The sequence below is a fragment of the Sinohyriopsis cumingii genome, chromosome 9 (genome assembly GCF_028554795.1).
Source record: "Sinohyriopsis cumingii isolate HCF-2022 chromosome 9, ASM2855479v2, whole genome shotgun sequence".
NCBI classification, from domain to species: domain Eukaryota; kingdom Metazoa; phylum Mollusca; class Bivalvia; order Unionida; family Unionidae; genus Sinohyriopsis; species Sinohyriopsis cumingii.
Window position 1 is genome coordinate 37,826,375 of NC_142969.1, and position 16,989 is coordinate 37,843,363.

The 16,989-nt window shown below is 34.6% G+C and overlaps 1 protein-coding gene across 2 annotated transcripts in view; it reads right to left on the reverse strand.

Moving 5' to 3' along the window:
• Window positions 1-450: 450 nt before the first annotated feature.
• Window positions 451-16,989, reverse strand: part of LOC149791575 (eIF5-mimic protein 2-like) — a 40,629-nt gene continuing 24,090 nt past the window's right edge. For both annotated transcript variants that reach the window (XM_089970123.1, XM_089970124.1), the window contains exons 9-13: window positions 15,529-15,699; window positions 14,596-14,661; window positions 11,448-11,667; window positions 6,933-7,055; window positions 451-3,763 (exon numbers count right to left, since the gene is read on the reverse strand). In XM_089970123.1, coding sequence (XP_089826249.1) covers window positions 3,741-3,763; window positions 6,933-7,055; window positions 11,448-11,667; window positions 14,596-14,661; window positions 15,529-15,699 — 603 coding nt within the window. In that variant the 3' untranslated portion in view covers window positions 451-3,740. The remainder of the gene's footprint in view (window positions 3,764-6,932; window positions 7,056-11,447; window positions 11,668-14,595; window positions 14,662-15,528; window positions 15,700-16,989) is intronic.

The following is a 16,989-nucleotide window of genomic DNA, read 5'->3' on the forward strand; positions in this document are numbered from 1 at the left end:
GCCAATACCAACATTGCCCCTGGAGTGTCTCAGAATGATGCAAAAAAACACTACATTTCATGAACATACAATGACTGCAGCTCAAGATTTGATAAAACATTTATGCCAGATACAACCTTTAACTACAGAAATTTTCAGTAAAAAAGAAAAAGATCACTTTGACCTATTTTTCACAGGGGTATTTCAAAATGATCCAAGGAACACCAGATGTTTATGAAAATGCAATTCCTAGAGCTAATCAGCAGTGGCAGTAAGAAAAAATATTGTACACTTATTTGACACCAATGATGCCGGAGTCCAAAAACATTAGAGTTCTGGCACAAGCTCTCCTGTGTTTCATACAAGAAAGTGAAAAAATTAGAAAGGCTATGGAAAGAGCAATTACAGAGGAGGACGGACAGAAGCAAATGTAAAAGCATTATCCGCAAAATAAAAACCCAAACAATCCCCATGTTTAGCAATAAATTTTATTTACAAGAGACATGGAAAAATATCAAAAGAATTAGAAGGTTTATGACATCTAAACATATACTATGTAGAAGTACGTTCTGTAGATACACATTTTTCTTAAGGCTTTCAAATTGTTATGTTTGATAAAGTGCAATTATTAAATGATAGCAATTGGTACTGATTACATGTACATGTATGGAACACTGTCATTCATTCCATGGGCATGAATTAACATAAACATATATATACATGTATTCTTGCAAAAGGATGAAGTGTACATGTATGTAAATGTTTATATCTGGAATGCTTACATGGCAATCATATAGGTAAGTAAAAACATACGGTAGAGAGTAAATAGTTGGTATTATATATACCTTATAACAACACATTACTGAAATTGGAAACAAAACAAATGAAGTAGATATAATGAATGTTAATCCCTCAATAGCTGTCCAGGTTTGTTTTCTAAAAGTTGTGTAAAAGGCCTGATGAATGCAGCTTGTGAATAATTTATATTGGATTTTAAATAAAAAGGATTCAGCAGTACAGAAATATGCAAAAAGGATTTTAAGTCACATTTCCTTTACTTTTCTTTTAGAAAAAATGCAGGCCACTGTTAAAACACTTCATGAAGACAAAATGTAATGCCCAAGATTTTGCATTCGAATGTAGTGCAAATTTGTGTAACTGCCAACAATATGATGTTATCTTCCTTTTTACAGTTGTAACAGTTTTGAATAGCATGCCATTGTTGGTGTATTTAAACACTATTTTGTTGCTGCCACTTCTCCATGTGAAGAATTTTTCCTCCTGACCAGTATAGTGGAATTGCCAAAATGTGCTGGGTGTTTCTGATGCGGACAAAGTATATGGTGCACTCCCAACCTGATGGATCAGTACACACACTGGAGCAAGGATGATAAAAGTTTTACCCAATCCTATATTTGAAGGATTTACCATCTACACCTGAAGACTCCATCACTGAACATCTACTCAACAAAATATAAAAAGTAACACAACACAATACTTGAAACTTCATATTATACACTTGCTTCTCAGAATCACATATACATTTTGGTACATGCATTGGCTCCGTCACTGTTCAATGCTGGTCACATTCTGTTGAATGAATTTTTTGGTGATAAAGTTTGTCTTAATATCTCTGTATACAGAACAGGTGAGCAAAATACGGCCTGTGATCTGGTTTTATCCATTAATTCACATCATAGGGAGTGGCTTTAAAATCACTTATCTGGTCTGCATCTTGAAGGAAGCTGGCCATGACTAGTCTAGTAAGTGTTATTTTTTAAGTTATTCAGAGTTTTTTCTAATCATATTTTATAATGGTAGCCACTGGATAACAGACTGGTAACTGAATTTTTTTTAAAAAGGCCTTTTGCTGCCAGAATACTCCAGTCAAATTCTCTGCAAATTGGTCAATCCATGTTTTTGAAACTGTAAAGATTTCATTTGGTTTTGTGGGGTTTAAAACAATTTTTCAGCACACAAGAGGCTATACATGGCAGCTAGAGTATCTGGTGGAGGTAGATCCCAGGATGATACACAGACTCAAATAGAGCTCCTGGCAAACTTTCTCACTTCGGTTGAGCCAAAACTCAAACAATCACAGGACTAAGGTGAGATGTATGACTGATATGCAAAGGCAAGCACCTTTAACCATTCGGCTACTTGGGGCCCTTAAGGTTGTAAATGGATGACTGATAATGTTACCATGCCATAAGCTAATGTGGTCTTACAAGTTAAAATTATACGGCACAATACAAATCACAATTTATACCTTTCTCAACCATGATCAAGAATTTCATTGAAATGCATTTTTCACAATTGAGAAAAAAAATTCATTATGCACACAGCAATATAAAACGTATCTTTTAAAGAAAATAATGTAAAAATGTGGCAAGTTCAAAGACATCCTACTAATGAATTTCACTGATAATAAACAAGGACAACATGAAAAGTTTCTATTGCTTTCGGAAAATGAGGTTTGTATTTTTGCAAAGATCTATTATTGACATTGTTTCTGCTTTAAATTAAAATCAGAAAATATTTTCGACACTGATTACTTATTTAAAATATACAAGTCATTCCATAATCAAAGTATTGAGCATAATGATGGTCTGTCAGGTTCAAATGATACTTTTGTAGAAAAAATCAGACAGAAGAGCAGGATTGTAGACATACTACTATTGAGGGTCCATTTCCTGAACTTACTGATTTTAATAATCTATATTTCCCTAAATTATCTTTTTTTAACATCACTATATTAATATTCAATAAATTTAATTGTTAAATTATAATAACTTTCTTTTTAAACAAGCATTTTCTCATATTGTTTCAAGAATCACGATTAGCCGAACATTATCTAAGGGACATAACTACTATAGTTATAATGATAAACGAATTCGACTTGCCTCCCTTGGCATAGAATTTTTACAGACCATCCATTGGAGCATTAGTCAGTCTCCTTTATACATTCCCAATATTAAACTTCTATAATCACCCTGAAATTGTAATTTCTTTTAAATTTGATTTTTTTTAAAAGATCATATTATTAAACTGTATCATAAAAGAATTTTTATTTAGAAGCCAAATAAGAGTAGATGCATGGAACTTGAGGGTCCTGAGGATGATCCAAGTTCAAATCTCTGTAAAATAGGTAAAATTAATACAAGAGGTTAAAATATTAGGTCTCTTTTCAAAGCTGATACTGATGACTTGGTGTTGAAAAATTATTGTTTTCAACAAGATTACATAAAAGAATACAACTCATGAGATGCTGCTATTCATAAGCCTTTTTACTATTGTAAACATACTGCTCTAAAAACTCGTCTCAATCCTAGTTGATTCCCTTTGTAAAAAACTAGTCTAACATGAAGGATGCAAGAAAATACATCTCAAGATCAGACTTTGTGTTCTTTTTTCTATATAAAATCTGTGCTGCTAGCATTAAAGCTTATTAGCCCAATAACAATATTTAGTTATCCATTCTAGCTGGGTATAGGAACTGTATGGAAGAATGTCAGCTAGTATGTGGTTACAAAAATACTGTATGCAATGTTGAAAATAAACACTTTCTGACAGTATTATTGGAATAGCATGCTGATATTGGCTCCTGAGTATTCTGTTGTCTTCTCAAATATTACGTCATGTCTAGCTACTCGGCTGATATAATAAGGCAGTAAAAAAAAAGTCCATAGGCTTAACACGGGACCTAGAGATATACACCTGCAGAATGAAGTGGTTTGCACCTTATTTGCAGCATGAATGCCTTAATCATCTTCTTCTTCAGATTCTGCAAAGGAAATAATTATATATAAATTTCATTTCTTGAAACATGATATTTTTTAAAGTGTCTTATTTGTTGAGCTGAGTTTTTTTTTATCTGGCTAGAAAGTTATAGTCCTCCTTTTAACTATCAAGTGTTGAAACCATCTCAGACATTCTTCAACAATAGCAAGATATTTAGCTGCTGTGGGACATAGTTTGGTTGTCAGTTGAGCACCATTTTCATTTAGGATACAGCAGACATCATTAGAATTCATCTTGTGAAAACCCTTCATCATAATGAAAATCCATTCAGGACCAACCATGTTATCACAAGTCTATTGGTGAAAACTCATATCAACAGAGCCAGCCATTTGGAAGAATGTAAAGTTTTTTCAAGATATGGCTTTCCATTCAGAAAATTTGGTCTTCAGGTTGGCGCCATATTCATCCAATACTAACTAGATATAATCATAAGTCTTTAGTGAAAACCACATGTCACTCAAATTTTCTATTTAAAACCATTTGTGATAAGATTTTTAAATCACAGCCATAGTGTCCATATTAGATGCTAGCACCATTTTTTTTATGACCAGCAAGACATCATACATCTTTCAGTGTTAACCCCATGTTGATATGACGATCCATTCAAGAGAAGTAGCAATAACAAGATTTTCAATATGGCTACCATATCTGCACTCTTTTCATTTATAACTGACTAGACATCAATACAAGTCTTTTAGTGAAAACTCCATGTTGATATGAGCCATCCATTCAGGAGGAGCCATGATAACAAGATTTTCCATTTGGCAACTAAGGTGACATACTGGACACAAGACCAGCACCATTTTCATTTATGACCAGCAAAGCATCATAAAAAGTTGGTTGGTGAAAACCCAATGCTGATATGACCATACATTTAGGAGTAGTGATAATATCATTTTCAAGATGGATGGCACAGTGGCCAAATTGGATGTCAGATTGGCCCTATTTTCATTTAGAATCAAGCAGACATTGTAAAAAGTCTTTCAGTGAAAATGCCATGTTGATATGACCTTCCAGTAGCAATACAACAATTTTCAACATGGCTGCCATGGTGGTCATATTGGGTGTTGTATTGGCATGATTTTCATTTAGGAATAACTAGACATGAAAACTATTTAGGCGCAGGAATAAGATTTTCAAAATGGCCACTTTGGCAGCCATATTTGATGTATGAGCAGCACCAATTTATTTTAGGTACAAATGGGATGAACATGTGTGTGTGTGTGTGTGTCTGTGTGTAAATTACCAAGGCAGTTTAGGAGTAGTAGTGGTAACAAACTTGTGAGAATGGACAGATGGATAAATGACAGATGGATGGACTAAACAGAGGAGCAGTGACAACAAACTTGTGAGAATGGACAGATGGATAAATGACAGATGGATGGACTAAACAGAGGAGCAGTGACAACAAACTTGTGCAAATGGGCAAATGGGAAAACAGACCATCCCATAAGCTCTTCTGGTCTATGAGCTAATAGAAAACTAGACACTGTTCTTCATCTAAAAAGGTTTTCAATAACCTCAACATCAGTGCGTGGAAAGATAAATGGACAAATGCCAAACTGATAGACATATTGAACTTCAAACAAACAAAGTAGCTAGAAATGTGTAAACAGAATGTGGGATGCCATCATCCAGTTCCTGAAATAACTAAAAGCAAAATCAAACCAAAGTGTGATGGACACATTGATGGCCAGACAAAGAGTAAAACTTCCTGCCCTTACCACTACTGAGGTCGGGCATACAAATCACAAATTAATTCTATTAACTATTAAAATCAATGGTCTGACCCTCGCTTATGGTTATAAAAAGATACAGCTATGGATTTGCCTGATGCTGAGGTTATGAATTTCTGCCAATATTAACAATGGCAACTTTTTGGTTAACATTCAAACATATTCACTTGCTAAATTGACTTCATGGCATGGCATCTGGGAATGAAAATCTCTGCAAAACTAACCCATACAACTACAATTTCTGAGCTTAAAAAGTTTCATGTATATTGTACTGTTTTTATACAGAAGAACAAAATTTGTAGATAGCTTTCAATGCATCCTTGTCATCTAATTAGTATAATTAGTAGGTCAATATTTGGAATTCTCACCCTCTGGGAAGGACTTTTGACTCTCACAAATGAAGAATAACAAAAATGGAGGCTAGGGTGATTTACAAGTACTCTGTTCAGCATGCATGCATATCACAAGGTAAACAAACCAGTTCAAAGGTCAGTGAATCACATGGAACTGTGCATAATAAAATCATGTTTAACCTAAAGTTTTGAAAAACACTGCAGAAATTCAGTATTTAAAACTGAAAGATGCTGCAGGCTGGAAAGGGCAAAAGCAAATATAGACAGCTCCTCCTTTACAAGAGCTATGGAACCTGACATATAAGTGAGAAAATAAAAATTTAAACTGGAAACTTGTTGCCCTTAATCATTAGCAGACATGGAACAACAATCCCCAATTGCACTGTATAATCATTACAACTGGTAAAGATTTACCATATTTCAAAATTTTTCATCTCTGACCAATCATAGATCAAAACAAAAGTAAGCACAAAAGAGGTTTGGCATAAACTGATCCTATTTCAACTTTCACTTCTGACAGGATCTGTAAATTTAAAAATGTTTGCCATCATCCAACAATGGAGACAACAAAAGAAAAAGTTGGTAAAATAGAATCAGACTTTCTTTAATTTATATAAACATTTGTTGTGTATCAGGTAAGTTAGTTAAAATATAGTCGTGACGCACAGGATTAGACACTGGCCAGAAGGAATAATATTCTGCTAAATACAAATTTCACTATCAGACAAGGTATACCAAACATAAAACAAAAGACCAGGTAAAAATAAACAAAACAATTTCCCCCAACATGTTTACGATCTGGAGAAAACAAGCCTAATTAAAATAAAAAAAACATCAATAAACTAAACATTTACAAATTTACTAGTTTTAATCTACAACACTTGGACCACAAGCAAAAAAATAAAGAAATGGACAACCAGGGTTGGTGTTGGCCATATGACAATCATTTTAAATATATAATCTAACGGATGAATTGAACAGAACACCCTCATCATATTCAAAGTTGGTTTGAGATGCAATGATGCTTTACATACACATATTCAGAAAGAACCGAGCTACTCACCCTCCTCTGCATTTTCCAACCATTCAATGAAGTTCTTCATTTGAGCAAGGAAAACACTTTTCCCTTTGGCAGAGTGAGATTCCTTGTACCATTTCAGGATCACATCCTCACTCAGGACATTAGCTGGGGAAAAAAAGGTAAAACTATAAACTGACATCTATGATAGACTAGGGTGGGAGTGAGAATTCTTGATAGAGAAAAAGAAAAAGATGAATTAAAGCAAAATGAAATACAAAGGCAAAGTCTAAATTTTGCTAACAGCAATCATGAGCTTGAAGCTACTGTATTAAAATAATTTCCCAATTTTTTTCAGCTTGGACATATATAAATATGCCAACTAGAGCATAGTATTGTGCAGAAACCATGACAGATGTACATACACCTGGAGAGAAAGCATAATACCAAACCAGTATTGTTCGTAGAGTACAAAAACTGCAATTCATGATGTGCATCTTCCGACAGGCTATCATATACAGTGTGACCCCACTATACCTCACTCCATTATAACACGTATTTGGACATAACATGGTGGAGTAGCTTCCAACATATCACATGCGTGTACTTTTCTTGTATGCAAAACAATATTTTTTTCTGCTTTAAAGTATGAAAAATAACATGTAGAAGTTTACTATCATTGTGGAGAAGAGATCAGGAATGATTTTAATACAAGACAACTTTGTCATGATGCCCGAAATTTCATAGATGTATTTTTCTCATACACGAATAAAATATATTTTCTCTTAAAAGTAAGACAAGTGTGAAAAATAAGTTTATTAGGGATTTTGCTGGGCTTTGCCAATGTTGCAAATTGCGATTTTGTTTTCCTTATTGGTGACAAAATATACCATCTGCCAACTTTTGTTTGCATAACATTGTTGGCTGTTTTAACTAGTGTATACAATCTTGGATTTGGAGTAGAGAAATTCAAATGTATCAGGAGAGGAAGCCGCAAACTTGGGTATAAAATGCATGGAATCTATATAATGTTACATACTGACAAACTATCTTAACAGTGCACTGTTATATCATAACCTGCTTATGCTGACATCTGGCCAGAGTACAGTATGCTGTGATAATATCTGAATAGTCATGCTACCTGACAGGCAACAATCAACCAACCCTTGAAGGAAGGAACAGGGACAACTACAAATGATGGCTAGATTTTTTCTGAAATTTCAGAGAAAAATTATTAATTTTGAAGCACCAAATGTTCTGTATAAATACTAGGCAAATAATAAAAAAACCTCACTCAATGTTCAACAATTATTTAATGTTGCCACCAAAATAACAAATGGGAGTTGGTTTGGTCCTCCAAAGTTGTTCTAGCTCTAACTTCAATAACACACGCAATCTTCATCAAAGCAAGCAGACTACAATCTTCAATAAAAACATAGCTGCCAACCTTCCAGGCTCACAATTAGTGAAAATAGGGATAAAAAGTCGTGAATTTGGACAAGAATTCGTGAAAAATACCATGACAATAACTCCATCCACTCTGACCGTAAATACTACATTATATCAAATTCGCAATATAAAACTAAAACACTACATATATGCAGAAATATTTATTTATCAAGACATGATACTGTGGCAAACTTGAACTTCCTCAACTGCTTGATCGTAAATTTGTTTTCTGAACAGTTCAGACTTCTTGCCGGCTGGTTGATCTTGGTGACTAAAATTACTGACAAATTTTCTGCAGCTGAAGAGGCCCTAAAGTCTTATTCTTCCTCACAAGAGAAAATACACTTTCGCTTGCACTGTTGCTGTGAGGAATGCACAGGAGCTGAAGCACTTTTGGTCCTTCCACAGGAAAATTTGGAATCGATTTTCGAGTCCGGCAACATTTGTCAGAACAAATGTTTAGCATGGTCTCCAGCTGATAAAGGTAGATTGTGTTCGACAAGAAAACTCACAAATAATGCTTCAGCGTTGGTAGCCTGCATTTCTTCCGCCAATTGTTTAAAATATTCCGGAGCTGAAATCTGCGAATTCTTAGTTTTCCCAACTTCTACGTGTTTTCTGCAACCGACGTGCTTCCTCACATCGTCTCTGCGATGGCGCACTGAGTGCAAAAAGCATGATGAATATCAATGTTTAATGTCAGAATGCACGGCCAATTTTTTATATATTCCAAATTAAACTTCACTTTTTGAGTAATAGAGTTCTTTTCTCTAAGTGGTGAAGACGTTTTCAAAATCGTACGTGCGATGCTGAACCGTAACTCAAATCAGTGTTGGTGACGCATGCGCAGAGCAAAATTCCGGTTAGACCCCCGTTTTTCTCAAAAGCATTTGTAAAACTACTCTTATACATACAGATTAAAATAGGCTAAAATGCTTGCTACCGGGCCAACTGTACTAATCGGCTGTAGATCTACTAATATCGCGACAAGAGTACCGGACTGTTTCGGCAACTGCGAATATCACGACTAGCGCTTAACGGGAAATCGGTTACTTTATTAAAGATTTAAAATAATTGAGGATTGGAGAATTCGTGAATTTTTGGCTTGTGGCGTGAATCCGTGAATCGCTGAAAAAGTCGTGAAATTCACACCAAATTCGTGAGGGTTGGCAGCTATGATAAAAATAAAGCACCTTTCATTAAAATGAAGTCAGCACCAAATTTAAATAAATGCAATGGAATCAGATGGATTGTTGCATTTTCCAAGGTGTCTGAAGATGTTAACCGTGCTGTGCCAATGCTTACAATCGTTACCTGCAGTGGCATCAATACAAATTAAATTTCCTATCTTTTGAAACCCTAGATATCTGGCCATCAGGTTACTTTCTAATTTGTTTTAATTTCCTTATGAATAACCTCATACCCTGGGTAGCCTCAAAAAGATGACAGTTGTCTTCTGCTGTCCAAAATCTGGGCCAGTTTAAGTATATGTATGCAGCAGGCAATCAACTATAGCCACTTGATACTGGCGATAATATTGTAGTAAAAAATGTAGTGGCTAGTGTTTGTTGACAATAGGATATAGATCAAACGAGGACTACCATTATATGTTTTGTTTGCGTTTTCTAAAAATATGTAACTGATACATGAATTTTATAAACATTTTATCTACAACTGAATTCATGGATTTTTCACATACCTCTACAGTATATAACAAATTAAGGACTGCACTGAACAAATGCACGTTGTCAATATACATGTGTATTTCAGACTAATTTTGTCTTCATGTAATGAAAATCAAAATTTTTGTACCGCTATTATTATCCACCCACCTCCACCATCTCTTTTTAGTACATATATCATTTTCTTCAGCTAACTGACTTGGTTGGTTATAACGGTTCGGTCTATAACATGGTCAAGCTATATGGATGCCAACCAGTGTTATAGGGGGGTAACACTGTACTGTAACTGTATATTTGGTTGAACTGGGACTCAAACTGGATGTTTAAAAAAACTGCCACCAACATTGCTAAAACTGAAAACCTGTCATACTGATAACTCACTTGTGAATGCAGTTTCACTAAAGACAATTCTTTTAAAGCATTTTATTACAACTATGGGTGAATTGTTTTGCAAAAAATAATTTGGCTTATGGCTGAAGAGAATAATCATGCTCTTGATTTCAAGAAATCACAGTAACATGAATGGCACATTATACTCCAATCCCAACAACCCAAATTAATAGGCTTCTTCCTTAACACACATGCAAAATATCCACAATGTTTGGTCCAGGACTGTGATGGTAACGTGATTATACACACACCATTTATCTCCTTGCTAGTAACAATGACCTTACACATTTTGGTGTCAAAAGAAATAAGTTTCTGCCTTATCCCAAGTGCTACTATTATTGTGTGGAAACCAATTATATTCCTTCAGTCAGTGCCCTTAGACTTTTTGGCCCCAACACCTATAGGCTTTAATCAGCAAGTGGCCCTCATTTCCTTTGCACAACATAGTCAATAATGTTAAAAGCACTGTGAAAAGCACCACAAACTTAAAGGTAGAGGGTGAATCTAATTATTAAGAATACTACTAATAAGAATACTGATAGCTTGGAACACAGAAGTGATAATTTACACCAGACCAGATGGAAAAACATAACTACTGTGATACGTCTATTCATATAAATTGTTTTTATTATTGTAAACAGGTTATGCTAACTAACCTTTTGAAAACTGTTCTCAACTTTCTTTTCTTTACATGTTACCTAAGAATTTATATTAACATCCAAAACATTCTCCAACGAACTAATGTGGTGATTTCCATTACTAACCATTTTTTCTTTTCTTACAAGTATTACCCTCCAAGACGAATGATCTCCAAGGGACATAACTACTAAAAGGTTTAATCATTTGCCACAATTTGAGTTGCCTCCCTTAACATATAGTACCCGAGATCAAAACTAAATTCCACCCATGGTAGTTTTACTATTAATAAAATGATAACAATAATAAAAGTTACATTTCGAGAAAGTGAACGGATATTTTGCCACAAACAAGAAGGTACTCAAATCATTCCAAGCCAAAAATGTAGATGAAATAGGCATACTTTTATAAAGCAGGACTACAATCTTCTGGAACACTTTCATGAAGTTCATGTTGTCGTAGCAATATTCCTGAATTTTCACAATCAACCTCAGCTCTGCACTTGGTGTCTTTGCAACTTCATGTAGAAGAGGGCAGTAGGTCTTTAGATGCTTCAATGCTTGATCTGCAACCAGCTCCTCCTTCTTGTTCCATTCCATTCCAGACATCAATGTATTCCAAACCTGAAATTAAAGCAATGACTATTTTGTCAAATGATTACAATGAAGACTTAAAATTTCAACATGCAATAGAAGATAATGAGAATAACTGCTGTTCCACTTGACATCAATGAAACCGACATAAAATATAATTGCCGATCCCAAAAATTACTGGTTAAAATTTTATTTGGAAAAATGTTCCAATTTAAAAGAAATTTCCTACTGATTCTTCTAATGAAACCAATGTCTCCCATATTGAGACATACGACTGAAATATTTCCTTATTTTATACAGTATGAAAGACCAACCATCCTCTATGTTATACTACTTTTTTTTTACATCTTATTTCCATGGCAACTAATAAATACAGAATCCAGAAAATCGGTGTATCAAAAGACACAACTGCAAAACTGACCTGGCAATATCTAATTTGTTACACATATCAACCCGATTTAGTAATGGATGAGAAATAACAATTTATTGCATATGAATTTCATCGAGATTCATTAAATTTTCTAAAAACTTATTTGTAACAGAGTAAATAAAATAGCAGGAAGTACATTGGTTTAGAAAGCAGCAACAGATATCACTCAGCAACCTCTCCCTTTCACCTATGTCAGGTATAGCTCAATAATCCATGACATACCATAAATACATGCTTATAAGAAGTCTTTTAAATAAAATATAGACACTGTGCTGCCCTCACACTGAACGGGTCCGTGCTGTTTGTTCTATTGATTACTTCTGAAAAGAAAACAACCTAGACCTGCCCACACATTTTATAATGGCAAATCTGGGTCTGTGCCTGAAAAGATCAGCCAAGGTTGGTTGCTTCAGCAAGTCCTAGGAGCTGGCAATGAAAATTTCCTAGCATGATATGACGAAATAGATCACTGAATGTGCCTCTAATAATTTACCATTATTACTGTCAAAATGTGTCATTATGCATTATAACCTGTCATGTTTACACTGTAAATGGCATCATTTTGTCACAAATGTTCACAAAATAAATATTCTGTTTATCCACATAAAACATGACCTAGGTCTTGAAAAACATTTGGAATTCCACTTACTTTGAAATTGCTGATACACAAAACAAAAGTAAACCACCCTCCAAAAAAGCCCAAACAAATCAAGATCTCAAGTTTGGTATTTATTCAACACATAGTGGGTAAAAAGGTGGCATTCAACTTATTTGTGGTGGAGTTAATTTACTGAGGTTGACATTTGGACACCAACAATAAGAGGTTTCCAGCTTACTCAAGTTCATGCTATCTACAAATTTTGGTCCAAGTTTGAGATGTTGAACTACTGTTAATGTGCATAAAACTTCTTGTACAGAAAGGGGAACCATTGAGGGCCAAGTCGCCTAAGGCACTCGCCATTTACACATCACTCATATTTCACCTCTGTTGATTTGAGTCTCGGCTCAACCAACACGTGCATGTGAGAATGCTTCCCAGCCGCTTCCTTCGGGTTAGTGGTTCATCCCAAGGTTTTCCCAGGTAGTTTAAAACTGACATGTTTCCTCCTTACCCTGAGTGCAAACTCTTCACAAAGTTTGGAAAAGGTAGGTGCTAATAGAACTGAAGCTGTCATACAGAAATGGAAAAGTTTACGGACAGATGGGGTCATAATATGATCCACTAGTGATGGGTTTGTAAAAAAAATGGTGAACTCATAAAATACTAATCAAAAAGATTTCATTTTCTATGAGATAATGATTGTGCAGTCACGAAACAAATGCATGAAGATTATCTCAAAGGGTTTAGAAGATATTTGGTAAGCAAAGGTGAGAAGACCAATAAGTTCCTGAATGGTCTAAGGCACTTGCCTCTCATATCTGTGTGGGTTGAAGTCACAGGCTGGATAATGTGGGTATGCGAGAAAGCAACCAAATGATTTTCTAATGGTTTTTTTTATACCTGTGATAATAAACAGCTCAGATTTTGTGACCCAAATCACTTGTAATTAGCATCAGAAAATCTTTAAAATTTAAAATACGAGTCTAAATAAACATGTTGGATCTGCTCCACTAATTGTAAACATGTGCTAATTATCAAAACATTCAAAATGCAAGTCTAATTTTTAAATAAAAACATAGGACAATAGAGAGAGCTCAACTGACTGCAACTGTCAATTTCTTGTTTTAAGTCTGAACACTTAACTGAAGATTTGGCTACAAAAGGCTAAACAAAGGAGTGACTTTCAATTTCAATCACATGATAGTTGTGGGCAAAGGCTTCTTCATTTCTCTTCAAAGTTAGGTTTTAAAATACGTGTTTTCGTGGCTTCTTAAAACTACAGTACAGAATGTACAAGCTACAAGTTCACTTGGTCAGGTACTAATAAGAAGAAAAGCCTTGGCTGATCTCACAGACCTTGGAATCGGCAGAATATCACCTCATCTCTGATTTATTCTAAACGAGGGATGTCACTACTCCATTGCTTGTAAAACCAATATGACTTGGCAGCCAACTGTACATACTTTTGTACTTGTTCCAGACTGTATAAGCAGTAATTTTTCTGTAAGATTTGGGAAGAATTGTCACATGTAAGATTTTACAAGGTTTTCAGAAAGGGAAACTGAAAAGATAAATTTTGTTTGGGGTTTTATCAATGTAGTTTAAATATTGGAATATGACTGTAAATTTTTATTTAAAAAAATGAAGGTTCTATTCGGAAACTGAACTGAGATATAACATTTATTATCATGACCGTTAACCGGGTCCCAAGGCCTAAAGGGTGTCAGTCAAATTCACCAAGATTGACTGCTGTATCATTAACAGAATGAAGGTAATTTCATTTACAATTTGCTGGACATACAGATGAAGATAAATGTACACATGTTTTGCAGACACCAAGATAAAACTTAAAACTAATATACTAAAAACTTATTTTTTCTCCAAAAAGCAGGTTTAAAAATTCTGAAGATTCCCCAAATAAACTTACCAAGATAACCACGTCTAGGTCTACCAATTCATTCCTCTGGGCATGCTCAGTGACATAACTGATAACCTGAAATAGAAATATAATACTGAAGAGGATCTAAATGTAAAACTCAATGATGCTGACTCCATTATCCAGTCATTAGGGAAAGCAGTTTTCTAAAACTATTGGAATGTACAAAATCCTGCTTGTAATTACTCCTCTGCCATTTTTTTCTTTCTTCAGTTCTTGTCAATATGAACTAGGACTTGTGGGTTAAATCAAAACCATTTACAGTCATAATAATTTTGTCCAATTAGCATATGGATTACTTTTTGTAAAAAGTCATAATGGTGAGACAAATTTATGAACTTCAAAACAAATCAATTTTCTTTTTATAAAATCAGGTATACCAGCAAGTTTGAGTAATTTGATTTTTGGGCTTTTTTCCCAGCAACTTTAGTTGAAAAAAATGTCATATCTAAAACCTTTAATTGGACAAAAATATAGCATACAGTCATAGAAGAGACATTCTTCCCACTAGGATGAAGTGCCTACTGATTGTAACCATTATGTAAATATACATAATCACAACAATATGAAATCTTGTTCAAAATGGACTACTGATTACCAAAATCAGTTATCTGCCTCAATTAGTTTGAAGCCAGTTTAATGTTTTCACCGATCAATATGACAATGTGAACCGGTGCCCCAAGTGGTATAAAGCATTCTCCATTACAGATCACTGCCATCTCACCTGTCTGCATGGGTTCGAGTCTCAGGTTCAGCCAATGTGGGTATGTAAGAAAGCTTGCCAGTAGCTTCTCGAGGATCGGTGGTTCTTTCTGGGGATTTCCCCAGGTTCTTCCTCCACAATTAATACTGGCTGCCATGTATAGCCTATCGTGTGCTGAAAAATGGCGTTAAACCCTACAACAACAATGTGAACCTGCTTACATCTTTCACTTGCTCCTCATCCTTTATCATTTCTGATAGCTTTTTTTGTAACTCCTTCTTTGTCTCTGCAGTTTGCTGTTTGTCCTGGAAATCTGCTATAGCTTCAAGACCCTCCTGCTTAAAGTGACTCACAAATGCCTCCTGGGTCCTCTTATTCATTGGGAACAGCTCCTGGAAAATATTATCAAAGAATAACATTAATGGCTTCAGAGTAAACAAGATGATTAAACATAATATAGCAAGAATAATGCTCTTAAAAAGAATACCCTGCCAAACCCTATTTGAAATAAACGATACTTCTGGCGCAAAAAGCAAACCAAAACAAAGAAAGATGCAACACCAGGACCAATCATTAGAAAGAGCAGAGTTTATTTTAAACTGCACCACTACACCTTATTTTTCATCTTCGACATGCTAAACTTCCTTCAATGCATACAAGCATCATTAAGGACGTTTAAGCGTCATTATTACTAATATGTAGTAAATAAGTATAATCTGAACCTAGAAAGCGTAATCTATATATTACATTTATTTTTGCTACCAACCTGATCCGAAGATGGTTAAATATTTTGTCACAAATATGCAAAATCTATGTCAATTAGTACCAGAATACAAACACAAAACATTTACAAAATGATTTAATACAACACTCACTTTTACCTACTCTTTATGCCCAACTTTAACTAACAACAGTAAAGTCCACAAATTCTGCAAGTAGTACGATGATATGATCAATCCGAGTGCTGTGTTACATCACTATTCAACTTCTTTCTTTCATTTGTAAACAATATTTGTCCTTTTTCTGATCTGACATGTTTTGAAATTTACAAAGATCTCTAACTGTTTTTAGTCATATAACATCCATGAGTTACATCGATAAAGCCTTTTGTACCTAACATATAACCTATTTTTTAAAGTATAGACTTGTCCGCTACCTAAATATAAAAATGGAAGGACAAATATTCTCTTATACAAGATATTCTTACACAGGATTTTTTTATATATACAATATTCTCATATTTAGATGTGTGTGTATGTGCGTGATTTTGATTTTTAACGGAGCTTTACCAACTTTTCAGTCATATCGCTATGATTTCTGCAGAGTGGCAGCTTATAGTGATGTTAAGCACTGAGGCATCATGCCCCACCCAATCACATTACCTTTACTTCAGGCCAACCAGTCCTAACCCTAACATCTGAATGTTGAGCACCTAGCGAGGCAGCTGTGAGTAACATTTTTATAAGATTTTGGTATGACTCGGCTGGGGTTCAAACCTACAACCTCACACATGCAAGGCGGACACTCGTATTTAGATGATGAATAGGATTAAAGAGATGATAATAAAAATGACTGACACAACTTATTACAACTTTATTTTTATGTACCAAAAATGCAAAATCTATATAAAGGTAATTTTAAGATGTAATTGGGTGAAAAAAGTGTAACGATCATGCCAAAAG